Raw genomic sequence first — 23,065 nt, 5'->3', positions numbered from 1 at the left:
ATAATTTTTTTCTTATTTTGGCTATCTTCTGCTTGTATCTTTTAATGTTATTGCGTAGTCTTTGCTCTATCTTGCTATTGCAGCCATTGTTTTTGTTATAAAGTTCAACATATTCAGCTCTTCTTGATAATTTAGTGATTTCAATACGTGCTTCACTGTTTGGATACCAGATGTCTGATGGTTAATAGCTTTTGAGAGAATCGATGGATTTTTTTCTGTACTTTCATTTGTATAACTATTTTTTTCGGGGTATTTGTTTCTGGACATTGTGATTTTGTAATGGAGTAACATACTATTTCTTTTCCATTTCTGTGGCGAATTGATTGTTGTGATGTATGTTACTTACCTGCATGTGTATATTGTTAACTCGTTCCGGTGATTTAACAGTGATATTTGTAGACAACTGAAGACACCTGAAACAGTTACACATATTTAGTGAAAAAGAATAATAGAAACAGTAATAATTATTCTTGTCTTCAAGGTAAACAGTGTCGAATTAGCAATTGAGGAGCAACGAGAGCCAATATTAAGAATATAATACTTTCCAAAGCGATCGATATCATAATGTGAAGCGCAAATGAAACTACGAGAACCGGTTTATCTTTTTGGGTAAGTATAAGAACCATGCGTGTGCGACACGATAGTCTTGCAGGCGTGCTAGCCTAGTCTTACCCCAACTCTTTTTTTTCTCTCTCTTTTTATGCTTCTCTGTACATGTAATTTTCTGTGGTTTGCCTTCGTCTAGTTCATTCTGGTTAAAAACACCTGCAACGGAAGATTTCGGCTGCATATATCAGCGCCAACTTATTTCTGATCCCGTAGTGTATTTATTCAGCGTTTGGTTTCTTTCCTGTTGCTTTTGCTAGATACCGTTAGTTGAAGGGAGGAATTCGTGTCCGCCATGTGTAGGTGCATCATTTAGATCTTGTTCAGTATCTACTGTGCTTCTCAAGTGGAGATGGGATACAACAGGGATTTGTCTTGGCGAACGTACAAACGCGTCCTGGAGCACTGGACAAACGCTTCCTACCCTGTGCTCCAGGGCTGGGTCACCCTCTACTCTCGCCAAGTTATCACGCCGTGCATTAACACATGTGAACAACTACTTATTCCCTAATAATTGCCGGTTACATGCTTCGCAGTCTTCCGACACAAGTGAGATCCCCTGCTATACCCGCAGGTCATGACAGATAGTTTAATTTGTGGAAAGGGGCCAAAATGAGTGGCTCAGTTGCACTCGAACATGCTACTTTATTCATTTGACAAACATTACAAGAGTAAAGAAAACATTAAATACAGAGCAAGCCAAACATTAATTTTGGAACTTCATTGCCGGCTAAATGCGCCATTCAATCTCACGCCTTAAGGGTAAAACAACCTTTATTTAAAATTGGCTGAAGGCCAATAACTTAAACAAACAATAAGGACAAATAAGAAAAGGCAGCACATCAAACGGCGCTCAGAAGTTTACAAGGGTCGGCCTGGAATTCAAACAGTAACACTTGCTTAGGTGAGACAGGCAGTCGACCCAACAATTCTCAACCCGACGGCGACCCAACTGACAGACAGTCAACGGACCAAGCGGCAGGATAACTTCCGCTCCACCCGACCAGCACACAACAGGGAGCTCAATGGAACAACGCAGAAGGTATCGGTGCCCACAACGAATTACACGTCCAGCTGTCAAACTACACTCCGTGCTGGACAGCCACAACACAACGAGGAAAATACACTGCCTGTATTTACGTGAACGGCCAAGGCAGGTAACCGGAATGTTAACGGCCACAAGGCAGAAGATTCCGCTGATATACTACAGTTCAAAAATTATCAAGGTAAGTTAAACTCCACAAGAGGGCGGCTAGAATTTCGCCAACTTGAAAACACACGTTGTTGCTCGCGGGAATGTCCCAACAGCCCACAACTAAATTCAAACGACACATTGTGAACAGTTATGGCTGTCTGGTAGATTAAGTAGAGACTCAACATTCGTGTCCAGGATCGGTGAGCCACGGACCTCGTAACAACGGGAACAGCCCCTCACACTTCGACCGCGCGTGGACGCCGCCAACGGCCCCTGCCAGACACGCGCCACGGAGACTTCCTCGCTACTCCACGCCAACCGACCAATTGCCCGCACACGGCACAGCCGGAAACTATAAGCGCGAGGCCAAAGACAGTACAAGGGTGCCAATATCGATTCACGCTGCTGCTGCTGCGACTCGCGGAGAGAGAGGATAACAGCATAATCGCGATAACCGCGGGAGACTAATGACAGAGTAGCAACCAAGGTTTAATGCAAAGCATAACACGAGCCAGCCACGGCTCAACAAGATTTGGATGGACTTCACATATGCATCTTGGATTTCACTCTCCTTTATTTCTAGTAAGGCACTTCGCCAATTCCGTAAATAGTCACTGGAAGGAAGTACGTTTTTAGCATCGTAAACTACTACTTTTAACTGTGCATGGCTTCTAGGCGTACATGTTATTTCAGGTTTCCTGCTTCGTGTACTATGCTCGGAAGAAGTCCAGCGATAGACTTAAACCTCTAAAATGTGAATCTGTAAGGTGATTGTGCCAATCAAATAATTGCTAAGCAGTTTTTGAGTCAATCGCAGACTTTGCCATATAGGCATTACATCGGTGTTTGCAGATATTCAGCTTTTTTGGTCATAGAATGGACGTTTCGGTTATTGAGGTCATTGTAACCCCCGCCCCGGTGCCCTGCCCCCTCACCCGACCCCGTCCAGAAAGTTTCGAGAATGGATTAATAAAAAATAGAGAAACGTGAAAGTGATGGTTTTAATACATCATATGTTCTGCACAGCCTTACTCCACTTGAGTACGACGCAGAGAACGTTCATACAACCGTGTGCAACTGTTAGAAAGGTCATTCTTTGGAATACTGTTCAATCCGGAAGTCTCTTGAAGCGTCTTATGTCGTCGAAGCGTTGACCCTTCATGCGAATTTCTGTACTTTATCGTCTTGTTGTAGATTCGTATTGATAACACCATGTCTCACCACCGGTGATGATTTTTTCATTAAAGAATTGTCCGCGTTTTACGTTTCATTCAAGTCGCGGCAGGAACCCATGGTTGCTCCTTTCTTTCGGGAGTCAAGGTGCGCGGGACAGACTTTTTCACACACTTTTCTCTTCTTCAGAACATTTGGAGAATGTCTTGCACACTCGGTTTAGAGAGGCTACTCTGTTGCGATTTGTGTCCCAACAACGTTGTCACACCACAGACGTCCACAACCTGACACTGCCTGTCAATAAGGTACTGGTCGAATGCACATCTGTTGTTTACAGTTGTTAGTTCGAGCTATCACCACAGTTTCTGTGCTGACGTCGCTTATCCACCAGGAGTAAAATCCGTATCGGAACCTTTTGGACGGATGGCGTTCAAGTAGTTCTCCAGATAGCCTCAAGTTCCGCTGGCAGTAGCAGATACCAAATTTAAAGGTTTGAGTCAAATATAATTATAGAATATCTAACCCTTTATGTTTCCTTGGTCCATTTTTTTATGTGCGGCGTTTAAACAAGAAGAGATGTGCTTAATTATAGTTGACCACACATAACCAATACAGTGGACGGAATTAGCCTTGCTTTCACACACACACACACACACACACACACACACACACACACACACACTAGGTAGAAGGTACATCTCACCAACATAAAAGTTTTACTTTCCTGTTCCATTCGCCTACTGAGCGAGGGGAAAACAGTCACGTGTCTCTGTAGGCACGTAGTCTCTTGTTCTTATGCTCATGACACCGTGCGAAATATGGCGTAGTTGCAGGAAAATAGTCGCATGGTTCTTCCCCGAAAATCAGTTATCTAAAATCCAAATAATTTACGGGAATGTAGCCGGGAAACGTCATCAATAACCGCCGATATTTCCACAGGAGCACACCCTGCCATTTTCAAGGCGTAACTACAAGAAGTAAGGGCTGTGCAAGGGGATTTAAAATCTCGGTTTTCTGATAAACTTCGCAAAGATAACACTCACACACACTGTAAACACTAGCGCCATCACAAACCATTCCACGCAGAATTTAAACAAAAACCGCTTTCTACATTTATAAGATTACTTGCTAATTTAAACAGCTTCCTTAATAACACTACCCCAATAGCTGGAAGTGCATGACAGAAACTTCTTGTTATGTTCCATGGGATGACAATATTCTGCAATGGCAGATTCGCTCTGCTGTTCGTAAGCGTGTGTGACGCTAAAAGCTCATTACACCGGTCCTTTACAGTCCTGATAGTGTGACCAATACATGACATGCCACAACTGCAAGGAATACGGTAGACATCCGGCTTAACGCCAACCAAGATCAAAAATGGTTCATATGGCTCTGAGCACTATGGGACTTAACTTCTTATGTCATCAGTCCCCTACAACTTAGAACTACTTAAACCTGACTAACCTAAGGACATCACATACATCCATGCCCGAGGCAGGATTCGAACCTGCGACAGTAGCGGTCGCGCGGTTCCAGACTGTAGTGCCTAGAACCGCTCGGTCACTCCGGCCGGCCCAACCAAGATCGTTCTTTACGGAACCTGAAAGGACCCTGATGTTAGATGGTTGTCAAAAAGCACACTTCACATCATATTTTCGCAAAATGCAGTCAATCCTTTTCTAAATGTCCCTTGCGTAAGACGAAAAGGCCGTAGACTTTAGTGCCACCTCGGTATCATCATCTCACCCGATTCACACATGGTCGATAGCGTAACGCACATGTGATCTGCCTTTTTTCACTGTAACCATTATGACTAAAGGTGACTTCGAGATGGGCTATCTCAGCTGACAAACTGTCAGGGCCCGAGATGACATGGGCCCTGTGAACCATGGTACAAAGAACCCTTTACGTTGGGTCGGATGGTGACAAATATCACCCTGCAGACACTAATCAGTGTGTTTAGGCTTCCTGTAAACGGCATGTCCCAACGTACCATCAACCTTTCCCCCGACCAACACATCAAAGAACGGAAGACAGCCATCCTTTTCGATCTTCACCACGTAGCAAGTATTTGCGTAGATTGAATTCAGATGTTCTAAGAAGTAGTTCAAACTCTCACCGCCAGGAGGCCAAACAATAGAAGTATCGTTTGCTCACACTGACTTTTATCTGCAGGCCGATAGCTTACAACATGCGGCTCAATGTGAAGGGTTACTTTGTACCTTGGTTCACAGGACCCATATCACCTCGGACCCTGAGAGTTTTTCAGCTGAGTTAGCCCATTTCGAAGTCACCTTCCGTCAGAATAGTGATAGTGAAAGACAGATCAGATGCGATAATACCGAGTTGGCGCCAAAGTCTACGGCCTTTTCGTCTTACGCAAGGGACATTTCGAAAAGGATTGGTTGCATTTTGTGAAAATATGATATGAAGTGTGTTTTTCGGCCACCATCTAAGATCAGGATCCTTTCAAGTTCCGTAAAGAACGATCTTGGTTTGTGTAAGCCCAGTGTCTACCGTATTCCTTGCAGTTGTGGCATGTCATGTATTGGTCAGACTACCAGGCCTGTGGAGTACCGGTGTACTGAGCAAAGCGTCACACGCTTACAACAGCCGAGCGAATCTGCCATTGCAGAACATTGTCTTGGCACTGGTCATCCTATAGAATGTAATGAATGTAACAACACTGGGATTACACCATGCACTTCCAGCTTTTGGAATAGTGTTATTAAGGTAGCTGTTGAAATTAAATAAGCAAGTAATTTTATAAAGAGAAATGGTGGTTTCTGTTTAAATTCTGCACGGAATGATTTGTGATGGCGCTAGTGTTTAGAGTGCATATGAGTGTTATCTTTCCGGAGTTTCAAAATCCCTTCACAGTGCTTCCTTCTTGTAGTTATGTCTTGAAAATGGCAGGGTGTGCTCCTCTGGAAATGCCAGAGGTTGTCGATGATGTCGCCAGGCAGTATTTCTGTCAGTTACACCGAAGGGAAAAAAATCGCATCATCAAAAAGGAATTGTACGACATAAACGAAAGTTGGGAGGCGTGTTTCTGCATCTGAAAGACGATGTCTATTCAAATTTCGCGCCAGTCGCGTAAGAGTAGCGCTAGCAGCGCCACTGTCAGGATGCAAATCAGTTTTGCTTTATATAGAAGCTGTATAGTCGTGAGCGATATTTACCTTTGAGACTGAACGTGCTGAGTTGACGTTAGTCAAGAATGCCTTTAAGGTAACAAAGACGCCATTATCAGGAGCTTGAAGGAGGTCGTGTAATAGGCTGCGAGAAGTTGGTTGTTCCTTCTGCCATACTGCAGAAAGACTTGGCCACTGTACATGACTGCTGGCAATGGTGGCCAAGAGACTGTACGGTCACAAGAGGACCGGGCTCCGGACAGCCACGTGGCACTACCGAGAGGTAACACCATCTTGTTTGGCATATGGCTCTGGCAAATGGTATGGCATCTCCAGCAGCAATTTGAGCAGCCGTTGGCACCACAGTGACACAACGAAGTGTTACAAATCGGTTACTTCAAGGACAGCTCCGAGCCAGAAGCGCTGTTGCGTGCATTCCACAGTCCCCAAATCACCGCCATTTGCGACTTCAGTGGTGTCAAGCGAGAGCTCACTGAAGGGAACGGCGGAGGTTTGCTGGGTTTTCTGATGAAAGCCGGTTATGCCTCGCTGCCAGTGACGGCCGCTTGTTAGTTAGAAGGAGACTTGCAATTAACTTCTCTGTGTGCTATATTTACTGGATCTAAATTTGGCCGACAGCGTTCCATGAGAACAGCGCCGTGTTTTTATCAGCGATTCGCATTTGAGCTTCCGCCTTCCATTCGACTACACAAATACTGTTTTTAGGTGTTCTGTCCATTTCATATAGCTTCCACTACTGCCTCTAAGATTTGGACGTTGTGACGAATTAAACATGTTTCGTTCTAATCTTCTAACCGAATGTTATGGTTCAAATGGCTCTGAGCACTATGGGACTTAACATCTCAGGTCATCAGTCCCCTAGAACTTAGAACTACTTAAACCTAACTAACCTAAGGACCGTAGCGGTCGCGCGGTTCCAGACTAAAGCGACTAGAACCGCTCGGCCACATAACCGAATGTTATCTGGCGCTTTCTCTTTCTTATGAGATGTTGTTGTTGTTGTTGTGGTTTTGAGTCCAGAGACTGGTTTGATGCAGCTCTCCATGCTACTCTATCCTGTGCAAGCTTCTTCATCTCCCAGTACCTACTACAACCTACATCCTTCTGAATCTGTTTAGTGTATTCATCTCTTGGTTTCCCTCTACGATGTTTAGCCGCGCTGCCCTCCAATACTAAATTGGTGATCCCTTGATGCCTCAAAATACGTCCTACCAACCGATCCCTTCTTCTAGTCAAGTTGTGCCACAAATTTCTCTTCTCCTCAATTCTAGTCAATACCTCCTCATTAGTTATGTGCTCTACCCATCTAATCTTCAGCATTCTTCTGTAGCACCACATTTCGAAAGCTTCTATTCTCTTATTGTCTAAACTATTTATCGTCCACATTTCACTTCCATGCATGGCTACACTCCATACACATACTTTCAGAAATGACTTCCTGACACTTAAATCTATACTCGACGTTAACAAATTCTTCTTCTTCAGAAACGCTTTCCTCGCCATTGCCAGTCTACATTTTATATCCTCTCTACTTCGACCATCATCAGTTATTTTGCTTCCCAAAGAGCAAAACTCTTTCACTACTTTAAGTGTCTCATTTCCTAATCTAATTCCCTCAGCGTCACCCGATTTAATTCGACTACATTCCATTATCCTCGTTTTGCTTTTGTTGATGTTCATCTTATATCCTCCTTTCAAGACACTATCCATTCCGTTCAGCTGCTCTTCCAGGTCTTATGAGATAGAATGTCAAAACTGTGCTGCAAAATGCAACGCGATGGAGTGCAGAACAAGCAAAAAAATCTAGTTGCTTCCAAAGACACTCCCCTCCCAGCAGAGGACATGTAGGCAGCACAAGGCTTGAGAGCACCCCAGCGAACTTGAACCCACTGGAAAAGACATTTCTCTGCGTGAGCTGGGAATAGCTCTCACAATAGCTGCAGTTTATTCAAATAAGATGACAGAGAACACATGTTCTAGATCCACCTCCCTGTGCCCGCATGTAGTGCTGTCCGCTGAAGTAGCAGTTTATTTACTAACAGTACACGAGCGTGACGCAAGGATAGAGAGAGATTTTAAATCGGGACACTAAGACTTGGCGTAGCTACAGCGACGCTGGGGCACCCTACACCGCTGCAGTCGGCAGTCTTCGCTGGTGGTCACCGTGTGGGGCAGCCACGCTGCGCGTAACCTACAATTACACTGGAAGACTTAACTACCGCCCAGTAACGCTACAGCTCCCCACGTTTTTGTCAAAGTGGTTGCGACTGTAATAATAGAAATTGAGTCCGCCTTGATGCAAAACACCTCGTTATTCGTTTATTGCTTTATTATCCCAAACTAGTTTCGGCGACAAATATCACCATCAACAGTGGAGTTTTTTAATCTAAAACATGCAGAAAATGGCATGGTTGTACAAACACAGTAATACATTATTACATTTTTACAATTCGTCTTTAGAAATATAGTTTTCTATTGATATTTTCGTACTACCTTATTTATTGTATGTTACAGCATGTTTTAAGCAATAAACATTCAATAAATAAGGTAATATGAAAATATCAATAGAAAACTATATTTCAAAAGACGAACTGTAAAAACGTAATAATGTTTTACTGTGTTTGTACAACCATGCCATTATCTGCATGTTTTAGATTAAAAAACCCACTGATGATAGTGATATTTGTCACCGAAACTAGTTTGGGATAATAAAGCAATAAACGAATAACAAGGTGTTTTGCATCAAGGTGGACTCAATTTCTGATATTACTGTTTTTTCTATGCAAACACGGACCAAATGGAAGAGTTCCAAGATAATATTATTGTGGTTGCGGCTATCAAGCTACATCAGGTGCTAGTCAGTTCTTACGAATAACATAGCCGGCTGATTAGTGATTGCTTGCGAGATTGGATGTCTTTCTACGTTCTACGAATTTCTACGTTTGTAATATCGTCATGTTACATTTTAATAATTTGGTCACCGTCCGCTCAGAAATACTTTTGAAAATGGGAGTGGAAGGCGTGCACGTAAAACCTGGTAAGCAAGTAGGCCTCACCTACCGAACGAAAGAGAGTTGCATTGGTTTTGTCCATGCATTTTTCTATTTCCAGATATACTTGGTTTAGTCTGTAACAGCGTGGGAAGTACGTCGATATGAGTGTGTTTTCGTTGCAGTCTAAAACTGCGATGAGCTGCGCTAATATCTTTCACAATACTGCTTTAATTCTGCATTCGTCTCCAGCAGGGTGAACATCGATCTTCGAGACCTTATTCGTGAGTGGCTCTCGCAAAATTAACCATGTATGGATTAAATTGATCGTCATAACGCATGATGCTGAGTCATTTCTCTACCACTACATAGTAAATAAATTAGAATTCTAATTATTGCAGCTGGAAGAGAACAAAGAGATAGATACACCAAGCTGAAGGAGAAACTACCCATACACTCTTTTGCCAGGTACCTGCTAGAAAGGAAGTGCAACATTGTTGTCAGAGCATAGCTCTCTGCTTTCCTTGGAAACTAATGCTATTTGTGTTGTCGGAACCCGTTTTAGAACCATATGTTATCAGCAGCAGTCGATAGGTAAAAATGAGATGACCGTAAATTACAAAAGTAAGAAATAAAAATTCGAAGCGAATCAGTTTGGTTCAAATGTGTGTGAATTACGAAGAGACCAAACTGGTGAAGACATCGGTCCCTAGACTAACACACTACTTAAACTAACTTATACTAAGAACAACACACAAATGCCCGAGGGAGGACTCGAACCTCTGGCGGGAGGTGCCGCGCAATCCGTGACATTACGCCTCAAACCTGGTGGCTGTCAGTTTGGTAACATATGACTGATCACAGAGTCGTTAGTATTATCAAGGGCACAGAATATTCAGATATGAACTTCTCAGAATATTAAACGTTATACTATGAAATTATTTCATTAATCGCAAGTGATTGACTCAGAGAATGGTTTGAAAATGAACAAATACGTTCGAAACTAGTCACCATTGATTCAAAAGAGAACGCGAATAAGACAGAAATATAGGGAATAGTAATATGACGATAAGTTCCAAAGAAATTTTTTTACAGAACTGCCGCTACAACAACCGTGGACCATGTCAGTGCTATTTTTCCCGTTGACCGGAGGAGTATGTACCGTCACTTAGATAAAGAAATGTTTCTAGCAGGCGTCTTGTCACGGTTCGCGCGGCTCACCCCCCGTCAGAGGTTCGAGTCCTCCCTCGGGCATGGGTCTGTGTGTTGTCCTTAGCGTAAGTTAGTTTAAGTTAGATTAAGTAGTGTGTAAGCTTAGGGACCGATGACCTCAGCAATTTGGCCCCGTAAGATCTTACCACAAATTTCCAAATTTTCTCGTAGGATGGTGAGTTCTGTCAAGCGAAATGAATTGAGGCCGGCCTATCAATTGCAACTACCTATTTCTGTGTATAACACTTAAAAAGACACTGGATTCCGTACGCTACAAGCGAGAGAGTGGTAGACGTATGTTTACAACACTTGTGGTGAACAACCACTCATTATCCTCACTTATTCCCTCCACGACTGATTATGAATGTTAATTAGCCTTCCTTCACGCAAGGAGAACACCATCAAGCACAGTACCTGCAATATGCAGTTTCTCAAATCATCATGTCAACGCGTAGCCAGAAGTTTCTCAAAAGGGGGAGGGGTTCTGATTTGTTAAAGACGACATTTGCATTCAGTCTGAAAACATATTTTTTTAAATTTTATAGTTTTATTTACGTAATGCATTCATACCAATAGTATTTCATCTGTAAAATTAAACAAGAAAAGAGTTTCTTAAAAAAGCATAATACATATTCAATACCCAAATTCAAATTAAACAGTTCCTCTTTTGCAATATGATAACTTCACTCTGTTGCCAAATGAATTAAAATTCTAATATAATGTACTCTTTCTGTCATAACAAAACACAGTTTAGCTTTCTAATATAAGGTTCACTATCGTAAAGCGGAAATTCTTAACATTGCGCTGAATTTGACTACTTATCGAGTTAAACGGATTTATATCTCTTTTGACAAGAACTGTTATCTCCTACTGCTATCTTGTATTTAACACGGCTTACTTGAAACCAAGTCAGAAGTCCTTCCGACGTCTAAGTACCCCAAATTCCTCAATTCAATCTCAAACGTTACTAAAGTATTTTTCATTTGATTACAATTCTTCCGTTTCCTTAAATGATGAAGAATTTCAGTTATTATAGTTTTAAAAGAGCGTAAATAGGTTCTCAACGAATGAAAAGGAGGGGAGGGGAGGGGGTGGCGGGAGTAGGGCGCAGTCGGCTCGGACGAATCGAAGCAACTCGCTGAAAAAACTTTTAGAAACAAACTATAGACGTGCTGTCCACAAACTCGTCCCCTTCATTCCATATCGGAACTAGGTCTCATAATTGAGTACCGCCTGGGTGACTAAATTGGGCGATATTTTGCCATTAGGGCTAGTAATGATGTATCTGCGAGCAAATCTTTTTTTAAATTTTATTTATTTATTTATTTTTACAGAAATGCAGTCTTCATCGTTTGGCCGATGTTTTTGTTGATCGACGCAATTTTTCGGCAATACAGGCAAATCCAAGTGTATTTTTATACACTGATTTTAGTTTAATGTTATTTGTGATGATGTTTACCGCTCCTGTGTCTTTTTACCTACTGAAATATTGTAACTTCAAATGACGACTCCAGCGCTAACGTAAGCTGCTTTAAATAGGTTTTTATTATTATTATTTGTGGTAAGTTCCTATGGGACCAAACTGCTAAGGTCATCGGTCCCTAGGCTTACACTCTAGTTAAACTAACTTACGCTAAGGACAACACACACCCATGCCCGAGGGAGGACTCTAACCTCCGACGGGGGCAGCTGCCCGAACCGTGGCAAGGTGCCTCAGACGGCACGGCTACCCGCGCTGCACTTTAAATAGGTAATTAGGTTGTTATAGTAGTACGTATATGTTTTTAACTTACCTTAGTGCCAGAGGATAAATCGAAAGCGGTTTTCTTCTTCTTTCTTGTCACAAATTTATCCAAATTAGGAACTCACAACACAACACAGAAAAAAAAACCTGCAAGTAAGAACTGAGCTGATTTAGAAACAATAAGTGATCTCAATTATGACCAACACTACACAGTAGTTGGTCTTCGTTAAAGCAGGGTTGGGCGATAGCCGATAGCGCTATCGGCATGTCAAGTTTCAGTCTATCGTTGGGCTAGTTGAGTATCGGTAGTGTTTATGCGTTTTACGTCGTATGACTGAAGATAAAAATATTTTCCGATCCATAACAAGGAAAAATTGGTCGTGTGTAATATCGTTTACGTGACTTGTGGGTGGGGGGGGGGCGGGGGGGGGGGAGGGGGGGGGAGGCGTCCGGAACCACTGGACACCCCCCTCCCCTTTGTCTACGTTCTCGATCATGCCGTATACTGCTCTAGATTCCTGTTCTTGTCAGCCACATTTACATTTACCGTGGTTTCTAAAAATAATTGTAAATTGAACTTGAATAGAACCGCAAACAGCTGTTAAAAATGAGGTCTCCTACTATCTGAGATATTCATTTCGGTTGCGACTAGTTTGTTATTGGTGAGTACCTTAAATAAGTTTTATAACTGTGTACGGTTTAATACTTTTAGTCCTTCATCTGCACCCAATTTGCGCTTGGATGCACATGTAGCCCCAATATTTTAATTAACTTTTTACTCCCCGATGTTTAATCTTGTATAACTTTTTCGTTCTGGGTGTTCTATCTTTGTGGTAATAACGGGGGATTGTTAAGGGGTTGCGTTTCTCGGATAGACGTTCTACTGACGGTATCTTATTTTATGCTTCTTGGTTTATATATTCATGATATTTACTACATTTACTAAGGTTCTTTATGCCATACTGCTTGATTCCCTGCACTATTCGCCCTCATGCTCTGCCCCCTTATTATTTGTTGACTGCTTCCTCTCTTCATGGGGTTAGATTCTGAACGTTGGAGTCGTCTGCGTGTGCTAATCTATGTGACACTAGTGTAAGTACTTTTCATTTAGGTTTACTTTTATTTGCCTTCCTTAATTTTGTAATTGTATAGATTACAAGGATGCTTTCCTTCCTGTGTAGTATCACCTGAAGATGCTGCAATAACACAGCGAAACCGATCCTGTGAAAATATCATAAATTAACAGCTGTTTGCAGTTTTATTCAAGTTAGATTTACCACGAGTTTCAGCGGCTGTGGCGGCCTTTGTTGTAAAGCTGAATATTCCACAAACATTTTTTCGCAAATTATGAGACTGTTCCTTTCAGCAAGACAGGTGTCGATTCCCTTCCCGAATCTTACTTTGTCTGTCCTTACTGACATGGAATGCTACGCTGTAACCTCGCATGTTCAGATCATCATCTCGGCCATAGAAGAGAGACGGAAGGCACTCTGGTAGCTCTTACTAAACATATATATAAACCTGATTATTTTCATGCTGCGATACCTCTTCAAATTTCTCATAATCAACATCGTATAATTTTCTGATGGGCATGACTCAGTCTTATCTTGGTACACGTGTATCTCGAGTTGTTTCCCTTCGAAGCACAACACGGCACAGTGATAATATGATAACATACTTACACACACACTACTTACTGTCTGCCTACAACGTCTGTTGCGCATAGTAACCAGACTTTAAAACAGTCACACCCAACTGTTAGGCACGATAACATTAGTCTACTAACGGCTGCGGTAGCTAAAACCTACGACCACGCTTATAAATAGGACCAGAAGAATTCTCCAGTATTCTAAAGACCTTAAGAACAGTTCATTGTCAGCACTGATTGTCCTAACAATCTACTGCAACCAAGCTTTCTTTGTAGCCAAACAACTTGTATGCTCTCTGGCATCCTGAAGCATCACGTTATTCTCTAATGTGGCACTTCGACAATATTTGGAGTACTGGATCGCCAGAATAGGCTGCTCCACTTTACGTTGAGGCCTAATAGAGTCTGTTCAGCTTTTCGCTTTGTACCTTAGACTCATCTTTCGTTTACTAGAGTGACATTGTGCTAGTTTGCTGTGTAAGAAAGGAGAAGACAAGTTGGCATGTGTCTTTACTACTCACAGACAACAGTGAGATTGGTCAAATTACTCTATATGGTTCCAGAGACCTTTCAAAGGCCCAGACATCTATGATGTATACATATGCTGACTGAAGCGGTGAATGAGAAACTGTACCAAGGCTAGAAACCGAAGTCGGGTTACCCGCTCACTAGGCAGATGTGCTGATCACTATGTCACTTAGGCATTGTTGCTTTCACAACTGCACGCTTCCCTCAATCCAAAAACTCACATTCACGCCACAACCCACTTCGTATTCCCCCTAAACTTGGGATCGAATGGCTCTGAGCACTATGGGACTCAACTGCTGAGGTCATTAGTCCCCTAGAACTTAGAACTAGTTAAACCTAACTAACCTAAGGACATCACAAACATCCATGCCCGAGGCAGGATTCGAACCTGCGACCGTAGCGGTCTTGCGGTCCCAGACTGCAGCGCCTTTAACCGCACGGCCACTTCGGCCGGCAAACTTGGGATCGTTCGATGCTGTGGTGCTATTCCATTAGGGTTAGTGAGCCTCTGCTGTACTGTTCGAGTTTAGGGGGAATACCAAGTGGGCTGAGGCGTGAATGGGAATTTTGATTGAGGAGGGAGGCGTGCTAGGGTAGCCCGTGGATTTGAGCGAAGCCACTGTATCAGCGTGGCATGTGGTAAGCGCATCCGCCCAGCGAGCGGGAACCCGGGTCCGAATTCCGGTCTTAGCACAAATTTTCATTGGTCGCTACAGTCTGCATACACACATCAGTGAGATTGTTGGTGGTCAGTGACACAGCAGGTGCCGTGTGGTGTGAACTTGACGGAGGTCACGTTGCCGAGCGATATCGCGGAGCGATAGCGATCAGTAAACACAGCTGCACTATCTGGCGCCTCGGGGGTCGCATCGGCGGCCGGCGCGGCCTCGTCCCCTTTCACGGCGCTCTCCTCCATCCCGGTGCCTGGTGGGAGTCGCCGCCAGCTGGCGCTGCCGCTGGCCGCCGGCGCCACCGCAGATTCTCGCGGGCCTTCCTCGCGGTCGCACGTCCCGCTCTACTGCAGCTCACCGGCCTGCGCATGCGCTGTCTGCTCCTGCTCCTCGTCTCGGCGGCGGGTGAGTTGACGGCACCTCTCGCGGCCACGCGGCGCCTTATCCGCTGTTGTTTACGTATTGTTGGGGGGAGGGCAGTCGATGAAACCTGTGGATTGTCTGTGGTCTGTTTCCGTCCTTTGGTTCCGATACGTCATGACCATTTCTGCAGAGCCCTCGCCAGAGATCAATAATATTGTACAATATTACTGAAGTTATTTTTAGACTGCTCAGTAATATCCTGCAATATCGTCATTCCGATTGTTGGACGATAAGATGATGCTGCTGTGATAATTGCTCTAATTTGTTGCAAGCTGAAAAAAAGGTGTACGAAAAATTAAATTCAAGGAGCGTTAAAGATAACTCACGGAAACTTCTTGAGAGAATCGCGGTAGATCGATAAAGTAAAAGATTATCATAACATTTTGTGTGTTAATGGTCCAACACCCGATATATTACTTAAAATAGTTGCCCCATACATTGGCACCTTCCCCTCCCCACCCGTTGGAGTCCAGAGTACGGGGTCTTTATTCACTACTCCCCGTTCTCATACATTTCTAGAAGAGATTTCTAGTGATTCTGCTAAACCTCTCGCTTTGTCGAATGTAGCACAACATGACTGATCGCAGCGAGACGAAACTAAGCTTTAGCAACACCTCCATAGTCGTTAGTTCGTTGGTTTTAAGTATCTAAGTAATCTACTTAAAACAAATAATGAATGGAGAATAATCATTCCCTATAAAATTTAGTTCCTCTGGAAAGACACATTTCGAAACTGACCAACTCCTTTATATCAAAAATGACAATTTTTAGAGGCTTGCCTCATTCTCACCTCCTTGGGTACATTCCTGCGGACACCTATATTCCCACAATCAAAACAAAATAGAACAATGAGACGGAATTCCACCAACTCAGCGCTTATCTATTACTCTACGATACCTTGCTATTGGTAGTTCTTTCGAAGACTTGAAATCTGAGACTTTAGTTCCACATTGCAGTATTTGAGACATTCTTACGGAAACGCGTCATGCAATAATACTTTTCATTGATTTTTTAATTTTGATGATTTAAGAAAGCAAGTTCGAATTACGCTGAAGCGCCAAAGAAACTGGTATAGGCATGCGTATTCAAATACAGGGAGATGTAAACAGGCAGAATATGACGCTGTGGTCGGCAACGTCTATCTAGGGCGACAAGTGTCTGACGCCGTTGTTAGATCGCTTACAGCTGCTACAGAGGCAGATTATCACGATTTAAGTGAGTTTGAACGTGGTGTTATAGCTGGCGCACGAGCGATGGGACACAGCATCTCTGGGGTAGCGAAGAAGTGGGGATTTCACGAGTGAACCGTGAATATCAAAAATCCGGTAAAATATCAAATCTCCGACATCGCTGTGGCCGGGAAAAGATCCTGCAAGAACGGGACCAACGACGACTGAAGAGGGTCGTTCAACGTGACAGAAGTACAACCCTTTTGCAAATTGCTGCAGATTTCAATACTGGGCCATTAACATGTGTCAGCGTGCGAACCGTTCAACGAAACATCATTGATAAGGGCCACTCATGAACCATTGATGACTGCACGACACAAAGCTTTATGCCTCGCCTGGGCCCGTCAACACCGACATTGGACTGTTGATGACTGGAGATACGTTGCCTGGTCGGATGAGTCTCGTTTCAAATTGTATCGAGCGGATGGACGTGTACGGGTATAGAGACAACCTCACCAATCCATGGACCCTGCACATCAGCAGGAGACTATTCAGGCTGATGGAGGCTCTGTCATGGTGTGGTGTGTGTGCAGTTGCAATGATATAGGACCCCTGATACATCTAAATACCGCTCTTACAGGTGACATGTACGTAAGCCTCCTGTCTGATCACCTGCATGCATTCATGTCCATTGTGCATTCCGACGGACTTGGGTAACTGCAGCAGGATAATGTAACACCCTACAAGTCCGGAATTGCTACAGAGTGGCCCAGGAACTCTCTCCTGAGTTTAAACAATTCCGATGGCCACCATGCTCCCCACACATGAACATTATTGAGCATAACTGGGATGCCTTGCAACGTGCTGTTTAGAAGAGATCTCCGCTTCCTCGTACTCTTACAGATTTATGGACAGCCCTGCAAGATTCATGGTGTCAATCCCTCCTGCACTACTTCAAACATTAATGGAATCAATGCCACGTTGCGTTGCGGCACTTCCGCGTGCCCACGGGGGCCCTACACGATATTAGGCAGGTGTACCAGTTTCTTTGGCTCTTCAGTGTCTATACAGTCCCACCCAAAGCATGGAGTAAGTGTTCTTGGAGAAAAGTCAGCTATATTCTGAGCTTCAATGAAGTGCATGTCTCCGATGGGCTGAGCCACGATGTAAAGGCGTGACACATTTACAACATTTTTCACTATCTAACAAGAGTTTCTTCCATATATTTGCCTGCTATTAACAGGATCATCTAAAATTAAAATTTTTTGTGTTGTAGGTACAAGTGAAATTTTAAATGATGATTAAGTACCAGAGATGGCAGATACGTAGTTTCGTGATAGGTGAAAGAGGATTAGTAGGGTGCAGTTAGGTCAACAGTGTCTGCCAACAATGATGCCCCAGGATCATTACAAGTCGAAGTGTGTTCCCCTCCAAAAAGTATAGTTGCTGTGAGCTAACAATAAAAAAATCAGAGAGTTGCCTATGACACGAAAATACCCTCCTATATAGTACATTAAGAACAGCCCTAATACCTCCTGAACACTACTCGCCAAGTATGAGAATTCAAAGGAGCGAATATGTAATATGTATCTGCACGGTTCATACTTTTCTCTACATAATTCTAAAGCAAGTTGTCTGTAACTACAACCGAGAGGTGAAAAGAGTTTATTTGCCTTGGTTACAAATCTAAATCAATTCCCTGGAATCTATTGGATTTCTAGAGCTGGTACAATAATTACGTGTATTGTGGACATTGAATATGAAAATAAAAAATAACTTCTAGTGAATTTTAGTGTCTGAATGCAGTGGTTAATAAGGAGCTATGGATTTAAAGTTTCTGAAAGTGAAACATAATTAAAGTAGGGGCGTCTTGTGATACGTAAATTTTGTGACGAAGCTTTCCACAAACAAAAAATGTCTAGCTAGTCGTGTTGAATATGAAACCAAAACTATCGGTCCAACGGAGCTACGTGTCTATCGTTTTGTAAACGTGGTCTAAAGGGGAGGAAACAGCCATGTGCCAGCAGATTGGTCTTTCCATTCCGAATATTTTTTTTAGAGAAACTGGACGACCCACATTAGTTACTGTTAGTGGTTTTCCGTTTCTCTAAGTTTACCGACTACAGTTAAAACAGTACTCTTAAACGGTATTAGTTCCTGCAATATCTCACACTACTCTTACCATTTTCGTAATGTGATTCGCTACAACCTTGGTTCGGTATCTTGCTTTGTGTGGGAAATATTGTGTCCACGTTTCGCACGATTGTACTGAAAAGAAATATTTCGTGACATCTTGCGCGCAGTGCTACACGAGAGCGCTCTGAGACATTGCTTTTTCTTCCGCCGAGGGTAACACTTTATGTAGTACCAGTAATCTAATCTGTACACCTCGTTTCCTCAGAATTTCCTTCACAGCTGTCCCAACACTTCAGATAAGTCGAACCAATCTTGAATTTATTACTACTTCTGTACCATTCTTCGCGAAATTGTAAGCGAGGGCAAAGATTTAACACAGTGACTACTCTGCCAAACGATACCTTGGCGCACGTTTGATGCCGAAAAGTGTAGGCCCGAATAACATTCAAGACTACATTGAAAATAAACTATGAACGTTATCAGCCAGCAGATAGCGATGAACGTGCACGAGCGCGTGTGTATGAGCAAGCTTGCACTCGGGTCTCAAGGAAAATTTGGAACTGGAGTCGCGTCTGCATGAGGTCTCGCATATTTTTGATCGCCACAGTACTGTGCTTGATCATCACCTCAGTAAATTACGTTTCACTTAATGTGCCTAATGAAGCTTAATGTACAATTCATCTTTGCAGTTCGCCACACGTACATGTTATATTTACCTGTCAATAAATAACGTTTGAAGTGCTCAAGCAGAACTCGGTTGCACATATATTCAATATATGTTGAAACTAAGTAGACAAATTTGCAATTTTTGATTAGAAACAATATGCAAATGATACCATAGTATCTATTGAATGATACTCGCTGACTCTCGCTTTTTTCTTTCTCTCACTACTGTGTTGCTATTCATTAGCAAAATACTACATATTGTGTTCGTAATAAAAAGAAAGGTTGTTCGGTGTTAAAAAAATTTTCAAGCACACCTTTGTGTTCCATTTTCTAACAACTCCTCTATTTACCGCTATGTCTAGCACAGAAGTTACAGGACTCGTCGGCTTAGTCATGTTAGGTCATTGTTCGTGCTATTATCTTAGGTAGAATGAAATCTCTTTAAGGAAGCAACTGAAAATATTCACGGATAATTGTTCGATTGATCATTCCCTCTAGATATGTTTATTCCTCCTACATATACCGGTTCAGGCGCTCAGTCCGGAACCGCGCGACTGCTACGGTCGCAGGTTCGAACCCTGCCTCTGGCATGGCTGTGTGTGATGTCCTTAGGTTAGTTAGGTTTAAGTAGTTCTAAGTTCTAGGGGACTGATGACCACAGATGTTAAGTCCCATAGTGCTCAGAGCCATTTGAACCTACATATACGCAAGTAATGTTCGTAGCAACCACAGGATTTAGAAATTTATTTTCACTAGGCGAGTAAATACTTGCTCAAAAGGTACTGTTTCCACTAAAGCTTATGTTCTATCTGTTGCTAGCTAACTTCGGTCTTTCGGGCTGCAGGAAACTGTCCTAATGTCAAATGCATGAGGAACACTTCTAGCACTATGGTTTAAAACATTACAAAACAGGAAACAAAGTTACCTTCCAAGACAAACGTCGATTGGCTTCTCTAGCATAGTGTAGCACTTGGTCGCAATGTCAATCAGGTGCTGTAAGGTTGACATCTGCGGTACATAAGTCTGTTATAGAAATGGTTTTCGTCACACGAAACAATTATTAAATATTTATTTATTTAGAATAATATATTAGTCTTCTCAAGAAACAATATTTCCTAATTTAGTAAATTGTCCAGTTTATTTCTTATATCTGTAAGGTATTCTCGGTCACGAGACCAGTTTTCCAACAGTCTTCTTGATAATAATTACTAATATATTTTTGGTATCACTGCAGAACGTCTTCGCACGTGACGTGTTGCAGAAAAAAGGCAAGTGTGGGTCGGATATAATACCTGTTTCTGTAAAAGGCGTTTTTCCCCAAGCAGAACACTTAGACACAATGAAAACACTCGCCCAACATATTTGAGCCGGCCGGTGTGGCCGTGCGGTTAAAGGCGCTTCAGTCTGGATCCGCGTGACCGCTACGGTCGCAGGTTCGAATCCTGCCTCGGGCATGGATGTGTGTGACGTCCTTAGGTTAGTAAGGTTTGATTAGTTCTAAGTTCTAGGCGACTGATGATCTCAGAAGTTAAGTCGCATAGTGCTCAGAGCCATTTGAACCAACATATTTGAAAACTACTGTGCAACTAGCTTATATTTGATGTCAGCAGCAGAAAATTTCAAGCTGATAACGAAGATCATCAAAAAGTAACCAGTCACAGTTTTTTACTTATTATATCTCAGTGCCGGTTTATGAGCCTATGCTCCAAGATCAGATGGTAATCAAGTACGTTTTGTAGTTGTCTCGCTTTCATTTCAGTCAAGTACTAAACCGGTTCCGCAGCCGAAGTCGCTAACGCACGCGACCGCGCTCGTCCTAGAAATTGTTGTTGTGGTCTTCAGTCCTGAGACTGGTTTGATGCAGCTCTCCATGCTACTCTATCCTGTGCAAGCTTCTTCATCTCCCAGTACCTACTGCAGCCTACATCCTTCTGAATCTGCTTAGTGTATTCATCTCTTGGTCTCCCTCTACGATTTTTACCCTCCACCCTGCCCTCCAGTATCAAATTGGTGATCCCTTGATGCCTCAGAACATGTCCTACCAACCTATTCCTTCTTCTAGTCAAGTTGTGCTACAAACTCCTCTTCTCCCCAATTGTATTCAATACCTCCTCATTAGTTATGTGAACTACCCATCTAATCTTCAGCATTCTTCTGTAGCCCCACATTTCGAAAGCTTCTATTCTCTTCTTGTCCAAACTATTTATCCTCCATGTTTCACTTCCATACATGGCTACAACCCATACAAATACTTTCAGAAACGACTTCCTGACAAATCTATACTCGATGTTAACAAATTTCTCTCCTTCAGAAACGCTTGCTTTGCCATTGCCAGTCTACATTTTATATCCTCTCTACTTCGATCATCATCAGTTATTTTGCTCCCCAAATAGCAAAACTCCTTTACTACTTTAAGTGTCTCATTTCCTGGAAGTATTCAGTTCGAATCTTGGTGACAGAAGAAATTAGCTTTTTTCATTAGTCTTGCTAGGATGGCTAGGGCATGCGCGTGCTGTGTGCGGACGCAGGAGGAGCTGGGCGCAGTTCGCCAACAGCTGAACGCGCTGTTGGCTATGGCCAATCACCTTCAGGCTGCTGCCTCGGGCTGTAGCGGTGGCGGAGAATCTGACGCTTCGCATGGGACATCTCAGGCGTCACTTCTTTTGCCCACGGCTCTGCTTTCGAGGCACCTCCTTGTGCACCCCACACGGTGGCTCCGCCCTCACAGCTGCGTGAGTGGCGGTTTGTAACGCGTTCGCGCCGCTCGAGGCTGAGGGCCAATGTGGAGACTGGTCGCCTGACCTCGCCCATTCACCCTGTGTGTGGACAGCTGGCCGCTCCTTCAGCAGGAACCGAGAAAGCACAGGGGGTAAGGGGCTTAAAAGTTATTGGGAGCTCCAATGTTAGGCGCTTTGTGGAGCCCCGTACGCAGATAGCGTTCATGGCTGGAAAGAAAGCCAACGTGCGCTCGGTATGTCTGCCGGGGGTGCTCATCCGAGAAGTGCAGGCGTCTGCATGTTGTGGCTCACGTCGGCACCAACGACGCCTGTCGTATGGGTTCTGAGGCGATCCTCAGTACGTGCAGGGAGCTGGCGGAGCTGGTGAAGACTTCTGGCCTCGCGCGCGGGGTGCAAGCTGAGCTCGTAATTTGTAGCATCGTTTCCAGAGTTGGTCGGGGTCCGCTAGTTTGGAGCCGAGTGGAGGATCTCAACCAATGGCTTTCTCGACTCTGTGACAGTCTTGGCTGCAGATTTGTAGACACTTTATCTTGTGCAGATATGTAGGACTCCCCTTGACACGTCAGGGTTGTACTACACAAACTAAGCAGCTGCTCGGGTAGCACAGTACCCGTGGAGTCCACATGAGGGTTTCTTAAGCTAGGCTGTAGTTTGAGGTACTCTGGTGAACACTCGCCAGTCAGTATGCAGCAAGGAAAGTCAAGTGGCTTTCAGAATAAAGGCACTTCGACTATCACAATTTTATCAGTAAACTGTCAAATTATTCGTAATAAAGTTCCCGAATTTACTGCCCTCCAGGAGAGTTCTCGGGCTCAATTTATTCTTGGGACTGAGAGCTGGCTGAAACCCGAAGGGGAAGGCTCTGAAACATTTAGCGAGTCGTGGAACGTATTTCGGAAAGACAGATTAGAAGCCATAGGAGGTTGGTTTGTTGATTCGTGGGAGGGGGCCAAACAGCGAGGTCATCGGTCCCACCGGATTAGGGAAGGATGCGGAAGGAACTCGGCCGTG

General features: G+C 43.4%; 1 protein-coding gene across 1 annotated transcript in view; it reads left to right on the top strand.

The window, feature by feature from the left end:
- Positions 1 to 15,254: 15,254 nt before the first annotated feature.
- The window catches only part of LOC124786443 (probable G-protein coupled receptor Mth-like 10), a 244,600-nt gene continuing 236,789 nt past the window's right edge, over positions 15,255 to 23,065 (top strand). The window contains exon 1 of the mRNA XM_047254263.1: positions 15,255 to 15,327. Within this exon, the coding sequence (XP_047110219.1) occupies positions 15,291 to 15,327 (37 nt within the window). The 5' untranslated portion in view covers positions 15,255 to 15,290. The remainder of the gene's footprint in view (positions 15,328 to 23,065) is intronic.

Source organism: Schistocerca piceifrons, chromosome 1, assembly GCF_021461385.2.
Source record: "Schistocerca piceifrons isolate TAMUIC-IGC-003096 chromosome 1, iqSchPice1.1, whole genome shotgun sequence".
Lineage (NCBI taxonomy): Eukaryota > Metazoa > Arthropoda > Insecta > Orthoptera > Acrididae > Schistocerca > Schistocerca piceifrons.
The sequence above is the reverse complement of the archived record's forward strand: the minus strand, read 5'-3'. Positions and strand labels throughout refer to the sequence as shown.